We start from the raw sequence: 16258 nt of genomic DNA, 5'->3' as shown, positions 1-16258 counted from the left end.
CAACAACACTGGAGCTACTGCAACCACCCCAACCTACTGTCTCTATCCCCACCATCCTGTAGAATGTAATCCCGCAAGGGCAGGGTCCTCTTCCCTCTGTACCTGTCTATCATTGTTAGTTTGTTTACTATAGTGATATCTGTATTTGGTATCTAACCCCTCCTTATGTACAGAACCATGGAATCAATAGCGCTATATAAATAAATAATAATAATAACAATAATTAGACGTGGAGGGAGTCTTATTCCTCGTTTAGACGTCAGTGTTGCCCGTATGTGTTGTATCTGGGTTGTTTTTTTTTCACGGAAGGAACAAGTAAACATTATAATCTGTGGTGCCATTCACGTGTCAGTTTTTCTCCAGTATCATGGATGAAAAATGCCAATACAAGTCTCTAAGTCTGTGAAAAACATACAGCACATGGATGGATGGATCAGTGTGCAGTCAGTGAGCTGTCTGTATTTAACATGGCAAAAGATCGGAAAAGCTTTGTTATATATTTATTTGTTAAACCATCTATGAAAATCACTGATCACTGATGGGAAAAACAGCACATGTGTAGCACCCCGAGGACTCGGCTGCTACAGGGGTATTGCACCTCAGACCAGAGGTGTGGTATTCCACTCCCGGGTAAGGATGGAGTGTGGAACTGAGCTCAGTTAGCTGCATGCACTACACTCACCCCATTTCCGGGGGACAGATCAACGGTACTCCCACCAGATAGATGTGCAGGTACGACAGCTTCTGTCCCTGGCTGGAGTGGGGGGGGGGGGGAACATCCCAGTGGTGTAGGAGCAGATAGGGGAGGGACTCTGGGCATAGGTAGGAGCCCATTGGGTGCTTGTCACCTGGGCTCGGGTGTCAGAGGGAGTATATAAGGTGGGCACCATCTTAGGAGAGGGTCTTTTTGGTCTGCTCTGTGCAGAGAGGAGCTCAGACAGAGAGGGCTGACAGGGAGCTGTGGCTCCGTCTGGGCCCAGCTCCAGAGCCAGGCCTGAAGCTGAGAGAGGGAGAGAGAGAGAGAAGTCAGAGGAAGAAGGAACAGAAACACCAGGAAAGGCCCAGAGACGCAAGAGAGAGGGAACCCTGAGATCCCACGAAATAACGGGTGAAGGGTTGGCAGAACAGGGTGCCGGATCCCAAACTGGTGGAGGCCAATTATCCTTAGCCAGGAACCGGAGGTCGTGGACAAGATTTGGCGCGACCCCTCGCCATATCTACCAGGAAGGCATACCATATAGGGTCAGGGAAACCGGGAAAGGTTTCACCACCAGAAGGCCCGAGGGAGCTGGACAAAGGTGGATCCCTGGTGGGGACGGCCAGTAGAAAGGAAGAGAGGGGAGCTCAGGACCACGCTCTGGAACTGCCTGGGAGTTGGCCGAGTCCCGCACCTGGTGGACGCAGCACGGCTCGGGTGGTCCTAACTGTGCACAGGGGACCTGATAAAGAACTGTGAGTAAAGCTGTGAAAACTGCAATTGCAAGTCTCAGTGATTCCTTGTCGCACCGGTACCATCAGTGCTGGGACATACACACCATCTCTCCCAACATCATTCTCATCCTCTGCCCTGAGGCCATACCCCTCCCGTTGGGGGTTATACCATCCACGCTGCACATCCGTACCACCGGCCTGAGCGGACTGCCCTGCAGCGGCGGCTTCATAGCCGCATTCAACGGGTGGCGTAGTCGGACACTAATACCATCATACCAATAACGCCACTTAGTTTGACACCCTGGGCACGGACCGGGTCACCGCCACGAGGACTACTACCCCTATCGGATCCGGCTCCGGGTATTCCCCGCGTGCGCAACGCTACACAACATGGCCCAGGGGGCGAGTCAACTTTGGCGTAGTCGTCAGGATTCCGTGCCCGCAACCACCGGGTACTGCGTGCCTGAAGAAAAGTTCACATTTACCGCAAAAAGGAGTCTCCCGCCAATTCCAGAGGGTTCCCGCCATCGGACGCCATCTGGGGTCGTTTCCCGCCGTTTGCCCGCCATCTGCAGTCTTTGCCCGCCATCTGCGAAGTTTCCCGCCATCGGGAGACGATTCCCGCCATCTTGGACAGTTCCCGCCCTGGCAGAGCGGACGCCATTATGGGCGTGCCAGAGGGTGGCAAGAGACCACCTCCCATCGTGGGCGCGGTCCCAGAAGGGCGCCAAAAGCGGAGACCGCCCCCACCAGCCGAGACTACCACCATGGAAATGTCCATCAAAGTGGGGGGTCTGCCCCTGAAACTGACTGTCACCAAGTTGCCCCGGGGCCACTCCCAAGGAGGGCGGATAGAGAACAAAACGGAGAAGATGGGTGCGGCATGGAGGAGTCTGGACAGATCGCACCCGGGGATGGAGGAAGAGACAAGCGGTACCGACCCCGTGGTCCGGGGCCTGCTGCAGGCCGCCACCCCAGAAGGCCTGGTGGAGATCCTGGCACAGCTCCCCAGAGATCGGGAGCGTGCACAGACTGCGCTGGAGGCCTTGGCCCGGAAGATGGCCCGAGTACAACAAGAAGCACTGGCCGAATGGAGGAGGGAGATGGCCCAGCAGGCTGGAACCCGCCAGCAGAGGACGCCACCCGCAACGTGGAGCATGTCTGCCCCTGAGGATGGTGCAGGAGGGACGAAGGCCGGAGACGACGCCGCGGAGGGAGCCGCAGGGATGGAAGCAGGTAATGGGGACGTCATCACCCCGAGCCCAGTAGCCGTAAGCCTGCCCCAGCTCCCCGTCGCAGAGCCCGAAGTCACCCTCATCGCGCCCGTTGCCGCACCGCCACTGCTCCCAACTAGGCCTCAAGCGGCCGGAGCCGCGGTCAAGCCCCCTTCCGCGCCACGCCCCTTGACCCTGAGCACGGCAAAAGAGGAAGTGCCACCGGCCTGGACGCAAGGCCGAGCACTCCCGGGCGCCGCTGCCCCTACAGCGCCCTCTACCTCCACCGTGCCACCCTGGGTGAAGATCTGTTTGCACAGCATACTAGCCCGGACGGGCTGCCCTTCGTTTGGCCACCGGAGTACATCAATCCCCGACTCCGGAGGGAACGGCCCCTGTGTGAGCCTCTAATCCCGGCTCCGGCGCCCGCCAAAATTGTCCCGCTCCCGTTGGAGGAAGCCCAGTTTGCATGGGACCCCACCGGTGAGAACCTAATGGGGTTTACCCAGGAGACCCGGGCGGACGCAGCCCGGCGTGAGGAGTGCTGCCGTCAGCAGCTAGAGGTCTTCGGGAGAGAACGACGAGAGAGGCGGATCCGCGAAGAACAGCTGCAGGTCCGGAGCGCGGAGCAGAAACGCCGAGCCCGACGAAACCCCCGTGCGGCCCACGGTCCCCGCGCCACCGGGACCGTAATAAAGTTCCAGCTGGAGCATGGCTGGGGCTTTATCCGGGATCACCGAACCCCCGGCGACGTCTTTGTCACCCGCAGGGATGTCGAGAGCCACCTGCCGGAGGGACATCGCGGACGTGACCTCTACCCGGGTGATGAGGTCACCTTCACCCGGCATCAGTGTGCCAAAGGATCGTACGCCCTTCACGTACACCGGCTGACTGAGGAGGAGATACAGTATGAGGAAAGCCAAGAGGACCCGGACGGGTCTGAAGACTACCCTCAGGAGGAGACAAGGAGAGGATACCGCTACTGAAGGAAGTAGCATAAACAAAGTACTGTATATAGTTACCCGTAAGGGTACTTGACATGCTGCTAATTGAAGTGTGGTCCCCGTTGGGACTAGTGTGGAACTGTTTAAAGGAACTGTTTCCTGTGTGCCCCTATCCATTACCAGGCTGAGGACTGTGAGCAGCCATTCCCCTATTCCCACTGGCCGAGGACTGAGAGCGGCCATACCCTGTAAATAGTTGCGCTTCTTAAAGCGCCCCCTACTGGTTTTGTAGGAAACTGTTTTCCTACTACAGAATTAGAGACTGTTGCACTTTACCTGGTCACAAGTTGCACGGTGACCAGAGATCAAGAACGTGTTGATCAAGAATGTTTTATATGAAAAAGTTTTTATGATGTTAAGAGAGTTAATGGTATTTTCTGATAATGTTTTCGTAATGTTTTATACCTGTAAAGTTAAAAGGGAAAAGTACCTCCCATAAAGGGATGAGTTCATAAGTTAGTATCTTATGTGTGAGTGCACTTTAAAAATTTTTGTATGTTTTAATTTGCTTTTGCTCTATTCCAGCCCGAGGACGTGCTGTGATTTACCAGGGGGGAATGTAGCACCCCGAGGACTCGGCTGCTACAGGGGTATTGCACCTCAGACCAGAGGTGTGGTATTCCACTCCCGGGTAAGGATGGAGTGTGGAACTGAGCTCAGTTAGCTGCATGCACTACACTCACCCCATTTCCGGGGGACAGATCAACGGTACTCCCACCAGATAGATGTGCAGGTACGACAGCTTCTGTCCCTGGCTGGAGTGGGGGGGGGGGGGGACATCCCAGTGGTGTAGGAGCAGATAGGGGAGGGACTCTGGGCATAGGTAGGAGCCCATTGGGTGCTTGTCACCTGGGCTCGGGTGTCAGAGGGAGTATATAAGGTGGGCACCATCTTAGGAGAGGGTCTTTTTGGTCTGCTCTGTGCAGAGAGGAGCTCAGACAGAGAGGGCTGACAGGGAGCTGTGGCTCCGTCTGGGCCCAGCTCCAGAGCCAGGCCTGAAGCTGAGAGAGGGAGAGAGAGAGAGAAGTCAGAGGAAGAAGGAACAGAAACACCAGGAAAGGCCCAGAGACGCAAGAGAGAGGGAACCCTGAGATCCCACGAAATAACGGGTGAAGGGTTGGCAGAACAGGGTGCCGGATCCCAAACTGGTGGAGGCCAATTATCCTTAGCCAGGAACCGGAGGTCGTGGACAAGATTTGGCGCGACCCCTCGCCATATCTACCAGGAAGGCATACCATATAGGGTCAGGGAAACCAGGAAAGGTTTCACCACCAGAAGGCCCGAGGGAGCTGGACAAAGGTGGATCCCTGGTGGGGACGGCCAGTAGAAAGGAAGAGAGGGGAGCTCAGGACCACGCTCTGGAACTGCCTGGGAGTTGGCCGAGTCCCGCACCTGGTGGACGCAGCACGGATCGGGTGGTCCTAACTGTGCACAAGGGACCTGATAAAGAACTGTGAGTAAAGCTGTGAAAACTGCAATTGTAAGTCTCAGTGATTCCTTGTCGCACCGGTACCATCAGTGCTGGGACATACACACCATCTCTCCCAACATCATTCTCATCCTCTGCCGTGAGGCCATACCCCTCCCGTTGGGGGTTATACCATCCACGCTGCACATCCGTACCACCGGCCTCAGCGGACTGCCCTGCAGCGGCGGCTTCATAGCCGCATTCAACGGGTGGCGTAGTCGGACACTAATACCATCATACCAATAACGCCACTTAGTTTGACACCCTGGGCACGGACCGGGTCACCGCCACGAGGACTACTACCCCGATCGGATCCGGCTCCGGGTATTCCCCGCGTGCGCAACGCTACACAACATGGCCCAGGGGGCGAGTCACATGGACCGTATATGTCACACGGCGAGACGGATGGGAAGGGACATACTGCCACTAGGAATGATTAGAGGGGCGACCCCTGAGACTTGCCCTGTGCAACCCTGAGCTCTTTGAAGTCCGTAGAAGGGCTCTTTCGGCCCATGCGGCGGTCGCTTACCTATCCCTGGCTAGTGCGCAGGGCAGCAGGAACACTTGTGCTGCTCTATAATAAAGACACAAAAGGAAATAGACAAGGGTAACAGAAAGCAGAAATCACTCAACGTGCACCCAGACTATGGGATAGTATAAAAAGGGAAAGGAAGGGAGAGGAAAACCAAAAGGGAGAAAATGAAACAGCAATCTCCTTAGAGGAAGCCTAAACTACTTCTGGTTGCAAGGCTCACAGCTCCAAAGCAATTCGAAGATAAAGCAAGCTAAGGGCCCCGTCACACTAAGCGATGCAGCAGCGATCCCGACAACGATACGACCTGTCAGGGATCGTTGCTGCATCGCTAATACATCGCTGGTGAGCTGTCAAACAGGCAGGCTCACCAGCGATCAGGGGAGCAGCGATATCGTGGAAAGAATCGTTCCACGATGTCCTGCTCCCGTTACCAGCCTGCTGCAAGCAGGAGCAGGCTGGTAACTATGGTAAACATTGGGTTACTAAGTGCGCGTGTGCCCCTAGTAACCCGCTGTTTACCATGGATACCACTCTGCTACGGTGCGCGGGAGCCTCCGCGCACCGTAGCAGAGTGGTATCCATGGTAAACAGCGGGTTACTAAGTGCGCGCGTGCCCCTAGTAACCCGATGTTTACCATAGTTACCAGCCAGATCGTTGGTCCCACTGGTCACACACAGCGATGTGTGCTGGCCAGCGGGAGGCCAACGACCAAAAAATGGTCCAGGACACTTTGCAACGATCAGCGACCTCACAGCAGGGGCCTGATCGTTGCAAAGTGTCACACACAGCGACATCGCTGGTGAGGTCGCTGGTGAGTCACCAAAACCGTGACTCAGCAGCGATATCGCTAGCGATATCGCTATGTGAGACGGGGGCTTAACACTGGCAACTACCCAGGCTAGAGGTGAGTACTTATATCAGAGGGGAGTGAAGAAAATCAGCACAGCTGAGATAACTCAGGGCAAAAAGCTTTTGGAGACAAGCAGGAGAGTTTAACCCTTGCAACAAACGAACAAGAGAAATCTGCACAGCTAACTGGAAAGCAAAGTTGACACAACCAGTGCAGGTGTGAGTGTAGCCAAACACTGAGATCTTCTGACCCCTGAAATAGAGGAGACCACTCTCTGTCGCGGTACCCCCGTGACAGTACACTGATGACACACGGACTATACACTGATCCAAATTACTAGTGACTCCGTACCATTTTTTATGTATGTGTTTAAAGCAAACCTGTCATGTAAAGTAACGCTATTAACCTACAGATATGAGGTTAATATGCAGATTAATAGCGTCCTGACACAGTGCGGCCGCCTCACTGGAGCCCGTGTAGAGATCTGTTGCCCTCTGGTCATGTCTGTGACAGATCCAATATTACTGGACAGAAGCGGACCTGCACTGTTTTCTGCAGTGGAGGCCACACCAGAACGATTTGCACATTATTTACAGCGGCTCCTAAGAAGATAAACCTCAGCTAGAGCAGAACTTCAGGCGCAATCATCTACAGGTTCCACAAGGAGTGGCTTAAAGGGACGAGCATCAGACCCAGCGCCTTTTCCCCAGGACTCCAGCTGTGAAGTTTGAGAACTTTCTGGTCAAGGTCATATTACCCTGGCATATTTACTTTCTACAGCACAAGAGTGAGAGATAAGGAGGGAGCAGCAGTCAGATTTTGATACTGGACCCACTGCTGAACACAACTACTGAGCAGTGGCCACAGCATGCACATATATCTCACTGTAAATCAAGGGGATCTGTCCACCGGGGGACACTGTTAAGCTGTGTGCCCACTATGCGTTTTTTAAGCGTTTTCGCAGCAGCAATTCCGCCGCAGAAACGCTTAAAAAACGCTTGTTAGTAGGCCTGCCATGTTCCCCAATGATAATCCGCATGTGCTGTGCACATAATGCGGAAATTTCCGCTGCGGATTATCATTGCGGAAAAATCCGCAGCACTACCAATTATTTTGCATAATCGCGGCATTTTTGCCGCCATTGACTTGAACTGAATCGCTTAATATCCGCATGACTACATGTGCACATGCGGATATTAAGCGATTCAATGTGCGGATTGTACCCAGGTCTGGAGAAGAGGAGACTCTTCTCCAGACCCGGGTACCATAGTAACTGTAAAAAAAAAAAAGAATTTAAAATAAAAAAACACATTATACTCACCTTCTGATGGCCTGCGGTCTTCTATCCGTTACGTCTTGGCTCCCTGGTGGCTCGCGATGGAGTAAAAGGACCTTCCAGGACGTCATTCAGTCGCGTGACCTGACACATAACTAAATAACGTCATGGAAGGTCCTTTTACACCACCGTGAGACACCGGGGAGACCGGACGCATCGGAAAAGGAGACCGGGGGGCCATCGGAAGGTGAGTATAATGTTTTTTTTTCATTTGTTACCATTTTTATTATTTTTTTTAACTAACTTGGTCACACTATATAAAATCCATGTTGGCAGCATGGATTTATATAGTGTGACCAAGCTGTCAAGCACTTTTCCAAGTGATGCTAAAATCGCTTGGAAAGCGCTTGACAACTCGCATGCGAAATCAAATGTGCAAAACGCGTGACAAACGCTTGTCACTGGCTGAAAAAACGCATGTAAAATCCGCATGGGTTTTTTCTGCCAGGGAGATGCAGAAACGCTCAGGAAAAGTCTGGAGCACATAGCCTTAATCAGATGCCAATTATACAGTGATATCACAACGCACATAAGAAAGGAGCCATCCGCACACAGCAAACCTTAAGGTGGACTGAAATCCACCTCCGTTCTTATCAAGGACTGCCTACACCATGCTATACACTGCAGCTCTACATGTGCATCAAACAGGCTCAGAAAGAAATGAGTGCACAGAAAAATGTTTTTTTATTACAGAAAAGACAGAAGACTAAAGTCTACCAGTACCTGAACCAGCAGAGAGAAAAAGAGGAAAATGAGCTACCCACCTCCCGCCCCCATAAGTAGACTTGGGGACAGGCTTCACTACACAAATCACGTATATTGGCTCATTTTTGGCCTCAGGGCTTTGGCAGGAGAATGATGGTCAATGTAGAATCTAGGGAGAAGCAGAGAATCTGCAGAACACACTTCCAATTTCTGCACCCAATGATGGGAACATTCAATAAGCCATTCTGTACTCGGACCCCCGGCATATAATGCAGCCTGCAGACCAGGGGATGCACTGCTCCGGAGCCCATTAATTAATAATCTTTACTAATGCATCCACTTCAGCTTCCGATGGCTTCCTGCTGTTACAAGTTAGAGAAGGATTTAAGGGATGTGCACATGAAGCTGAAAGAGTAACAGGCAGTTTAATTTTATTCTCAAATCAATGACAATAAGAAACTTGGTAAGGTGGAAAAAAAGAAAGTGCACATCACTTCTAGGATGCGGCTCCTTATTGAGAAAGCTGCAAACTGAGCACTGTCAAATAAGAAGGCTGGAAAATGCTTCAGAAAGAAAAAAACTCTTCCAAAACCTTCCCAAACAAGGAGCACTTCCCACTAAAAAACTCCTCCTTTTAAATGTCTCGAAAACCTCAGTGTGCACAAAGCCTTATCACGCCAGTGATCAGGGGTCCACACATAAACACAACTGTACATACAGCCACAACATCACACCCACCCCTATTCCATCTACTCCTGTAATAAACACTTGTCCGCCCCTCATTATAGACACCAGTCTGCTTTTCAACGATCACCCCAGTATAGACAACTGTCTGCCCCCCCACCAAACGCCCCTTGTATGGACACCTGTCCACCCCCAGTATATACAGTGCCTTGAAAAGGTCTTCATACCCTGTGAACTTTTCCACATTTTTCCCATTACACCCACAAAACTAATTGTATTTTATTGGGATTTTATGTGATACCAACGCAAAGTAGCAAGCATTTGTGAAGTGTAAAGGAAATGATACATGGTTTTCTAATTATTTAAAAGTATACATACTGTATGAAAATTGTGACATACATTTGTATTTAGTCTGATACCCCTTAATACAATCCTGAGTGACCAATTGCCTCCAGAAGTCACCTAATTAGTAAATTGAGTCCACTTGCGTGTAATTTCTTCTCAGTATAACTACAGCTGCTCTGTGAAGGCCTCAGGTTATTAACATTGCTCCCAATTGCCCTGGATTCAGCAGGACTTTCACGATTTGAGGGGTCAGTCCCGCTGTCCCAGCACATAAGGGTTTTGTTCTGACTTCCAATACTCACTTTTCTTCTTCTTCTTCTTTGCTCCGTAGCTCCTCCTACTCTGGGGCGAGGCCAGCATTTCTACTTTGCACACACATTAATTAAATAAATAATTATTTTCTTTTGATTTTCCTGGGGACTCAAACATACAACTATCATTGCAGGCAAAAGCTGAAGCAGTAAGCCACAGCCTGCGCTGATGAAAACAGGAGAATTTTGTATATTTGAGGCTACATTAGAGACACTGAACCCAGAAGCAGATTATACTGGTACATAGAGATACATTTCTACATAGCAGTGTTTATTTCTATGTCTCAGTTTTGTAGAGATAAAGAAAAAGTCAGATTTTTTTTGTTCTTATAAAACTATTAAATAAAATATGAAAAACAATTACAAAAATATATATTTTTTCTTTTTTTGTGAAATCCGGTCTCCCCGGAAATGAAACCCACAACTTACATCATTGCAGTCTACAGCTAAAGCTATGAGCCGCCAGCTCCCCTGACATCACTGGAAGAGTGTTTTATACTTGAAGCTGCATTGCAGGCTGCAAACCCACAGGCAGGTGATACTGGTACATAGAGATACATCTGTATATAGCAGTGTATTTCTGTGTCCCTGTATTCTAGAGGGAGAATAAAAATAATATTTTGTTCTTCCTAAAAAATTTACTAAAAAATAGTGAAAGACAATTACAATAATGACATTTTTAATGTGCTTTTTTAAAAAAACATAACTGGATAATAGAGGACACCACCCTTTGTAAAGGGACCAACCTTCAGCATACCAGAAAAACTACATGAAAATAAAGAGAAGTATGCAAAAAGGGATCATCTAAAATAATTAATGTTTATTGTACATGAAACCAAAGATAACAGTAAAAATACTTAAAAAGCCAAATGACTGTTGATCACATAAACTGAAAATAAAGTTTAATTCTGACCAATCAAACAATCACATGGTTAACCAATAGCAAACAATTGGTAAAAAACACTTAAATAAAGTGCTTAGTGCTGGATATGCAAAACAATAGCAATAAAGACAAACCATGTTCAATGATAATATGGAACAATAACGATAAGTCATAAAGCAAGTACGTACAGCAGATTAATACAAGGTGTAGATCATACGTGTCAAACTCTGGCCCGCGGGCCAAATCTGGCCCTCAGGGTGATTATATTTGGCCCACACTACTATATGGAGGACTAGGTGGGGACATTATTCTGAATATCACCACTAGAAATGTGGCTTTTAATAATAATAATAATAATAATAATAATAATAATGTGGCTTCTAATAATATTAGCAAATACCTTCAATTAGAAATGTAGTATAGTTTTTCTGATTCGCTATGTCGCTTACCCTATGTGCAGGGCATTGCAGTAGTTTAGGTATCCATGGTTATGACCATTAACAGCTAGCTGTCACTATATGAGTGGTTGTAGCCATGGATACCTAAGCTACTGCAATGCCATGCAAATGGGGTACATGACATAGCGAATCAGAAGAACTATACTACATTTCTAATTGGAGGTATTTACTAATATTATTATTATTACACCTACTACATAATGGGATAGGAGCTTGGAGATGGTTATACATCTTTAAGTTTGTGGGTGGAGCATGAAAAATGTGGAAAAATTCATGGGGTATGAAGACTTTTTTAAGGCACTGTATATACAGTGACTATACCACCCCCAGTCTGCTGTATATCTGTTCGCCCCCATCACAGTATATACACCTCTCCGCTCCTCACTGATCCCCATAGACCTGTATTTTTCACAGCTCTTTAGCGCTGCACTCAGATGAGGGAAAGAAGCGATTCTGAAGACTCCTAAACTGTGTCCAGATTGCAGTTAATTGGCCACGAAGAACTACAACAACCAAAATGCCTTTGTAACTAACTGCCAATCGAAGCGAGTCATCTGCTCCTGCTAGTTTAACATGGAATACAGGAATAAATTTGTGGATTTTCTGCGCTGCTGGTGAATAGCAACAAATTCCAGGACGTACAGACTGTAATGAATGCGGTTTTAACCGACGCGTTTCGAAGCTTGCACACTTCTTCCACAGGACATAACCACATGCAGATATACTAACACCTTCAAATTGTTGTGTATGCACAACCCTATCAGGTTAGAAAATTAAGTATTCAATATTGGGTAATACCCTAAATAAACCAAAGCTACTTCATGATTGGCTGCATGAGATCCCACGCTCGCAGAGAGTGAAGTGGTAGGGTGTACTGAGGAAAAGCGCGGGAGTGCGAGGGAAGACACAGAGTGCAGGGTCTGAGGAGAAACAGAGACGTGAGCAGTCCGAGGATAAACACTCAGAGACATGCGGGGTCTGAGGAGAAACAGAGACGTGAGCAGTCCGAGGATAAACACTCAGAGACGTGCGGGGTCTGAGGAGAAACAGAGACGTGAGCAGTCCGAGGATAAACACTCAGAGACATGCGGGGTCTGAGGAGAAACGGAAACGTGAGCAGTCCGAGGATAAACACTCAAAAATGTTCAGAGTCAGAGGAGAAACAGTCAGAGATGCGGGGTCTGAGGAGAAACAGACGTGAGCAGTCCGAGGATAAACACTCAGAGACATGCGGGGTCTGAGGAGAAACAGAGACGTGAGCAGTCCGAGGATAAACACTCAGAGACATGCAGGGTCTGAGGAGAAACGGAAACGTGAGCAGTCCGAGGATAAACACTCAAAAATGTTCAGAGTCAGAGGAGAAACAGTCAGAGATGCGGGGTCTGAGGAGAAACAGACGTGAGCAGTCCGAGGATAAACACTCAGAGACATGCGGGGTCTGAGGAGAAACGGAAACGTGAGCAGTCCAAGGATAAACACTCAGAGACATGCGGGGTCTGAGGAGAAACAGAAACGTGAGCAGTCCGAGGATAAACACTCAGAAATGTGCAGGGTCTGAGGAGAAACAGTCAGAGATATGCGAGGTCTGAAGGGAAACAGTCAGAAACATGCGGGGTCTGAGGAGAAACTGTAAGAGATGTGTGGGGTCTGAGGAGAAACAGTCAGAAACATGCGTGTTCTAAGGGGAGAAACTGTCAGAAATGTGTGGTGTCTGAGGGGAGAAACAGTCAGGAGACATGGGGGGTCTGAGAAGAAGAATAGTCAGAGATCTGCGGGTTCTGATGAGAAACAGAGACGTGTGGGATCTAAGGAGAAACAGTGAGAGACGTGTGGGATCTCAGGAGAGGAATAGTCAGAGACGGGCAAGGTCTGAGGGAAGAAACAGTCAGAAAGGTGCGGGGTCCAAGTGGAAACAGTCAGTTGTGCAGGGTCTGAGGAGAAATAGTTAGAGACATGCGGGGTCTGAGGGGAGAAACAGAGATGTGCAGGGTCTAACGGGAAACAAGGACGTGCGGGTCTGAGGATAAACAATCAGAGATATGCAGGGCCTGAGGAGAGGAATAGTCTGAGACTTGTGGGGTCTGAGGGAAGAAAGAGCCAGAGGTGTGCGGGGTCTGAGGAGAAACAGTCAGAAATATGCAGGGTCTGAGGGGAGAAAGTCAGACACGTGGGGCCTCAGGACAAACAGTCAGGAGACAGGGTTTGAAGAGAAAACTAGTCAGAGACGTGCAGGGTCTGAGGAGAAACAGTAAGAGATGTGCGGGGTCTGGGGAGAAACAGTCAGAGGTGTGGGGTCTGAGGAGAGGAATAGTCAGAGACGTGCAAGGTCTGAGGGAAGAAACAGTTAAGATGGGCTTGGTCAAAGTGGAAACAGCCACAGTCATACTGGGTCTAAGGAGAAACAGTGAGACATGGGGGATCTGAGTGGAGAAACAGAGACGTGCTGGGTCTGAGGAGAAACAATCAGAGATGTGCAGGGTCTGAGGGGAGAAACAGTCAGAGACATGTGGGGTCTGAGGAGAAACAGTCAGGAGACATGGGGGATCTGAGGGGAGAAACAGAGACATGCTGGATCTGAGGAGAAGCAATCAGAGATGTGCAGGGTCCGAGGGGAGAAACCGTCAGAGACATGTGGGGTCTGAGGAGAAACAGGAGACATGAGGGGTGTGAGGAGAAGAATAGTCAGAGACATGAGGGTTTTGAGAAGAATAGTCAGAGACATGAGGGGTTTGAGGAGAAACAGTCAGAGACGTGCCGGATCTGAGGGCAGAAACAGTCAGAGACGTGCCTGTTCTGAGGGCAGAAACAGTCAGAGACGTGTCGGATCTGAGGGCAGAAACAGTCAGAGACGTGCCGGATCTGAGGGCAGAAACAGTCAGAGACGTGCCGGATCTGAGGGCAGAAATAGTCAGAGACGTGCCGGATCTGAGGGTAGAAATAGTCAGAGACGTGCCGGATCTGAGGGCAGAAACAGTCAGAGACGTGTCGGATCTGAGGGCAGAAACAGTCAGAGACGTGCCGGATCTGAGGGCAGAAACAGTCAGAGACGTGCCGGATCTGAGGGCAGAAACAGTCAGAGACGTGTCGGATCTGAGGGCAGAAACAGTCAGAGACGTGTCGGATCTGAGGGCAGAAACAGTCAGAGACGTGCCGGATCTGAGGGCAGAAACAGTCAGAGACGTGCCGGATCTGAGGGCAGAAACAGTCAGAGACGTGTCGGATTTGAGGGCAGAAACAGTCAGAGACGTGCCGGATCTGAGGGCAGAAACAGTCAGAGACGTGCCGGATCTGAGGGCAGAAACAGTCAGAGACGTGCCGGATCTGAGGGCAGAAACAGTCAGAGACGTGCCGGATCTGAGGGCAGAAACAATCAGAGACGTGCCGGATCTGAGGTCAGAAACAGTCAGAGACGTGTCGGATCTGAGGGCAGAAACAGTCGTGCAAGGTTTGAGGAGAAACAGTCAAGTCAGAGACGTGAGGGGTCTGAGGGAAACATTCAGAGATGTGGGGGTTCTGAGGGGAACACTCAGACGTGCAGGGTTTGAGGAGAAACAGTCAAGTCAGAGACGTGCAGGGTCCGAGGGGAGAGATAGTCAGAGATGTGGGGTCTGAGGAGAAACAGGAGACATGAGGGGTGTGAGGAGAAGAATAGTCAGAGACATGAGAGGTTTGAGGAGAAACAGTCAGAGACATAAGGGGTTTGAGGAGAAACAGTCAGAGACGTGAGAGATTTGAGGAGAAACAGTCAGAGACGTAAGGGGTTTGAAGAGAAACAGTCAGAGACGTGCAAGGTTTGAGGAGAAAGTCAGAGACGAGCAAGGTTTGAGGAGAAACAGTCAGAGACGAACAAGGTTTGAGGAGAAACAGTCAGAGACGTGAGGGGTCTGAGGGGAACAGTCAGAGATGTGGGGGTTCTGAGGGGAACAGACAGAGACGTGCAGGGTTTGAGGGGAACAGTCAGAGACGTGCAGGATCTGAGGAGAAACAGAGATGTGCGGGGTCTGAGGACAAACAGTGAGAAAAATGCAGGGTCTGAGGCGAGGAATAGTCAAAGGCGTGTAGGATCTGAGGGTAGAAACAGTCAGAGACGTGCGGGATCTGAGGGCAGAAAGAGACATGCAGGGTTTGAGGAGAAACAGTCAGAGACGTAGGGGTTCAGCGGGGAACAGTTAGAGACTTGTGGGCTGAGGGGAAACAGAGACATGCAGGGAGGAAACAGAGACATGCAGGCACATTGGTTTGCTTACCTGGAATCTGCAGGTTTTTAGAGGCCGCAGAGCCCCCACAGATGTCACTGTCCCTGAAGTGTATGTTGGGGGTCTCTGCGCTTACTGTCAGCAGTGTGATTGACAGTGGACAGTCAGTGCAGGGTCCTGTGATTGTGTCCCTGGAATAGTCCTGCACTTCCAGAACAGGTATGCTCTGCCCACTACCTGACAATGGACTACTACTCTCATCAGGTGGTCCTGCACAAGTGGCTGCAGCAGTTGAGTGTGCTGCCCATGGCAGGTTGCACCTTCTGCAGCTCTGAGCACTGAGCGCTCACCTCTGAATCTCGAAGCTGCAGCCCTTCCTCAGCAGAGCGGCTCTCTTCCTCATGATGGACGACCTGTCCTTCCCTGTGTAGGGATCCAGCTGGCAGTCCATGGTGCCCTCTGTGAGGCCAGAAGTGCCAGCCGGAGCAGCTCCAGATCCGGCTCCTGAAGCAGAGCACACTGCACCGGCTGCTGGAGGAGGAGGAGGATGGTCGCCCAGCCGTGCCCCTCTCCTCCCACCACTCACTGCACCGGCCGAGCTCTGCTGCATCTCTGTGTGCTCACAACTTCTCACAGAGGAGGCAGAGAAGTGTGTATAGTATATCCATCTATAGTGTGTGTATAGTATATCCATCTATAGTGTGTGTATGGTATATCCATCTATAGTGTGTGTATAGTATATCCATCTACAGTGTGTGTATGATATATCCATCTACAGTGTGTATATAGTATATCCATCTATAGTGTGTGTATAGTATATCCATCTATAGTGTGTGT

The 16258-nt window shown here is 50.0% G+C and overlaps 1 protein-coding gene across 2 annotated transcripts in view; it reads right to left on the bottom strand.

Annotated features, from left to right (window-relative positions):
• GARNL3 (GTPase activating Rap/RanGAP domain like 3) overlaps window positions 1-16012 on the bottom strand; it is a 148145-nt gene extending 132133 nt beyond the window's left edge. For both annotated transcript variants that reach the window (XM_073640844.1, XM_073640845.1), the window contains exon 1: window positions 15772-16012. In XM_073640844.1, coding sequence (XP_073496945.1) covers window positions 15772-15872 — 101 coding nt within the window. In that variant the 5' untranslated portion in view covers window positions 15873-16012. The remainder of the gene's footprint in view (window positions 1-15771) is intronic.
• Window positions 16013-16258: the final 246 nt, after the last annotated feature.

Source organism: Phyllobates terribilis, unplaced genomic scaffold, assembly GCF_046119375.1.
Source record: "Phyllobates terribilis strain yellow unplaced genomic scaffold, ASM4611937v1 Scaffold_7__3_contigs__length_470593459, whole genome shotgun sequence".
NCBI lineage: Eukaryota > Metazoa > Chordata > Amphibia > Anura > Dendrobatidae > Phyllobates > Phyllobates terribilis.
Note: the sequence above shows the minus strand (reverse complement) of the source record. Positions and strands in the feature narration are given on the sequence as shown.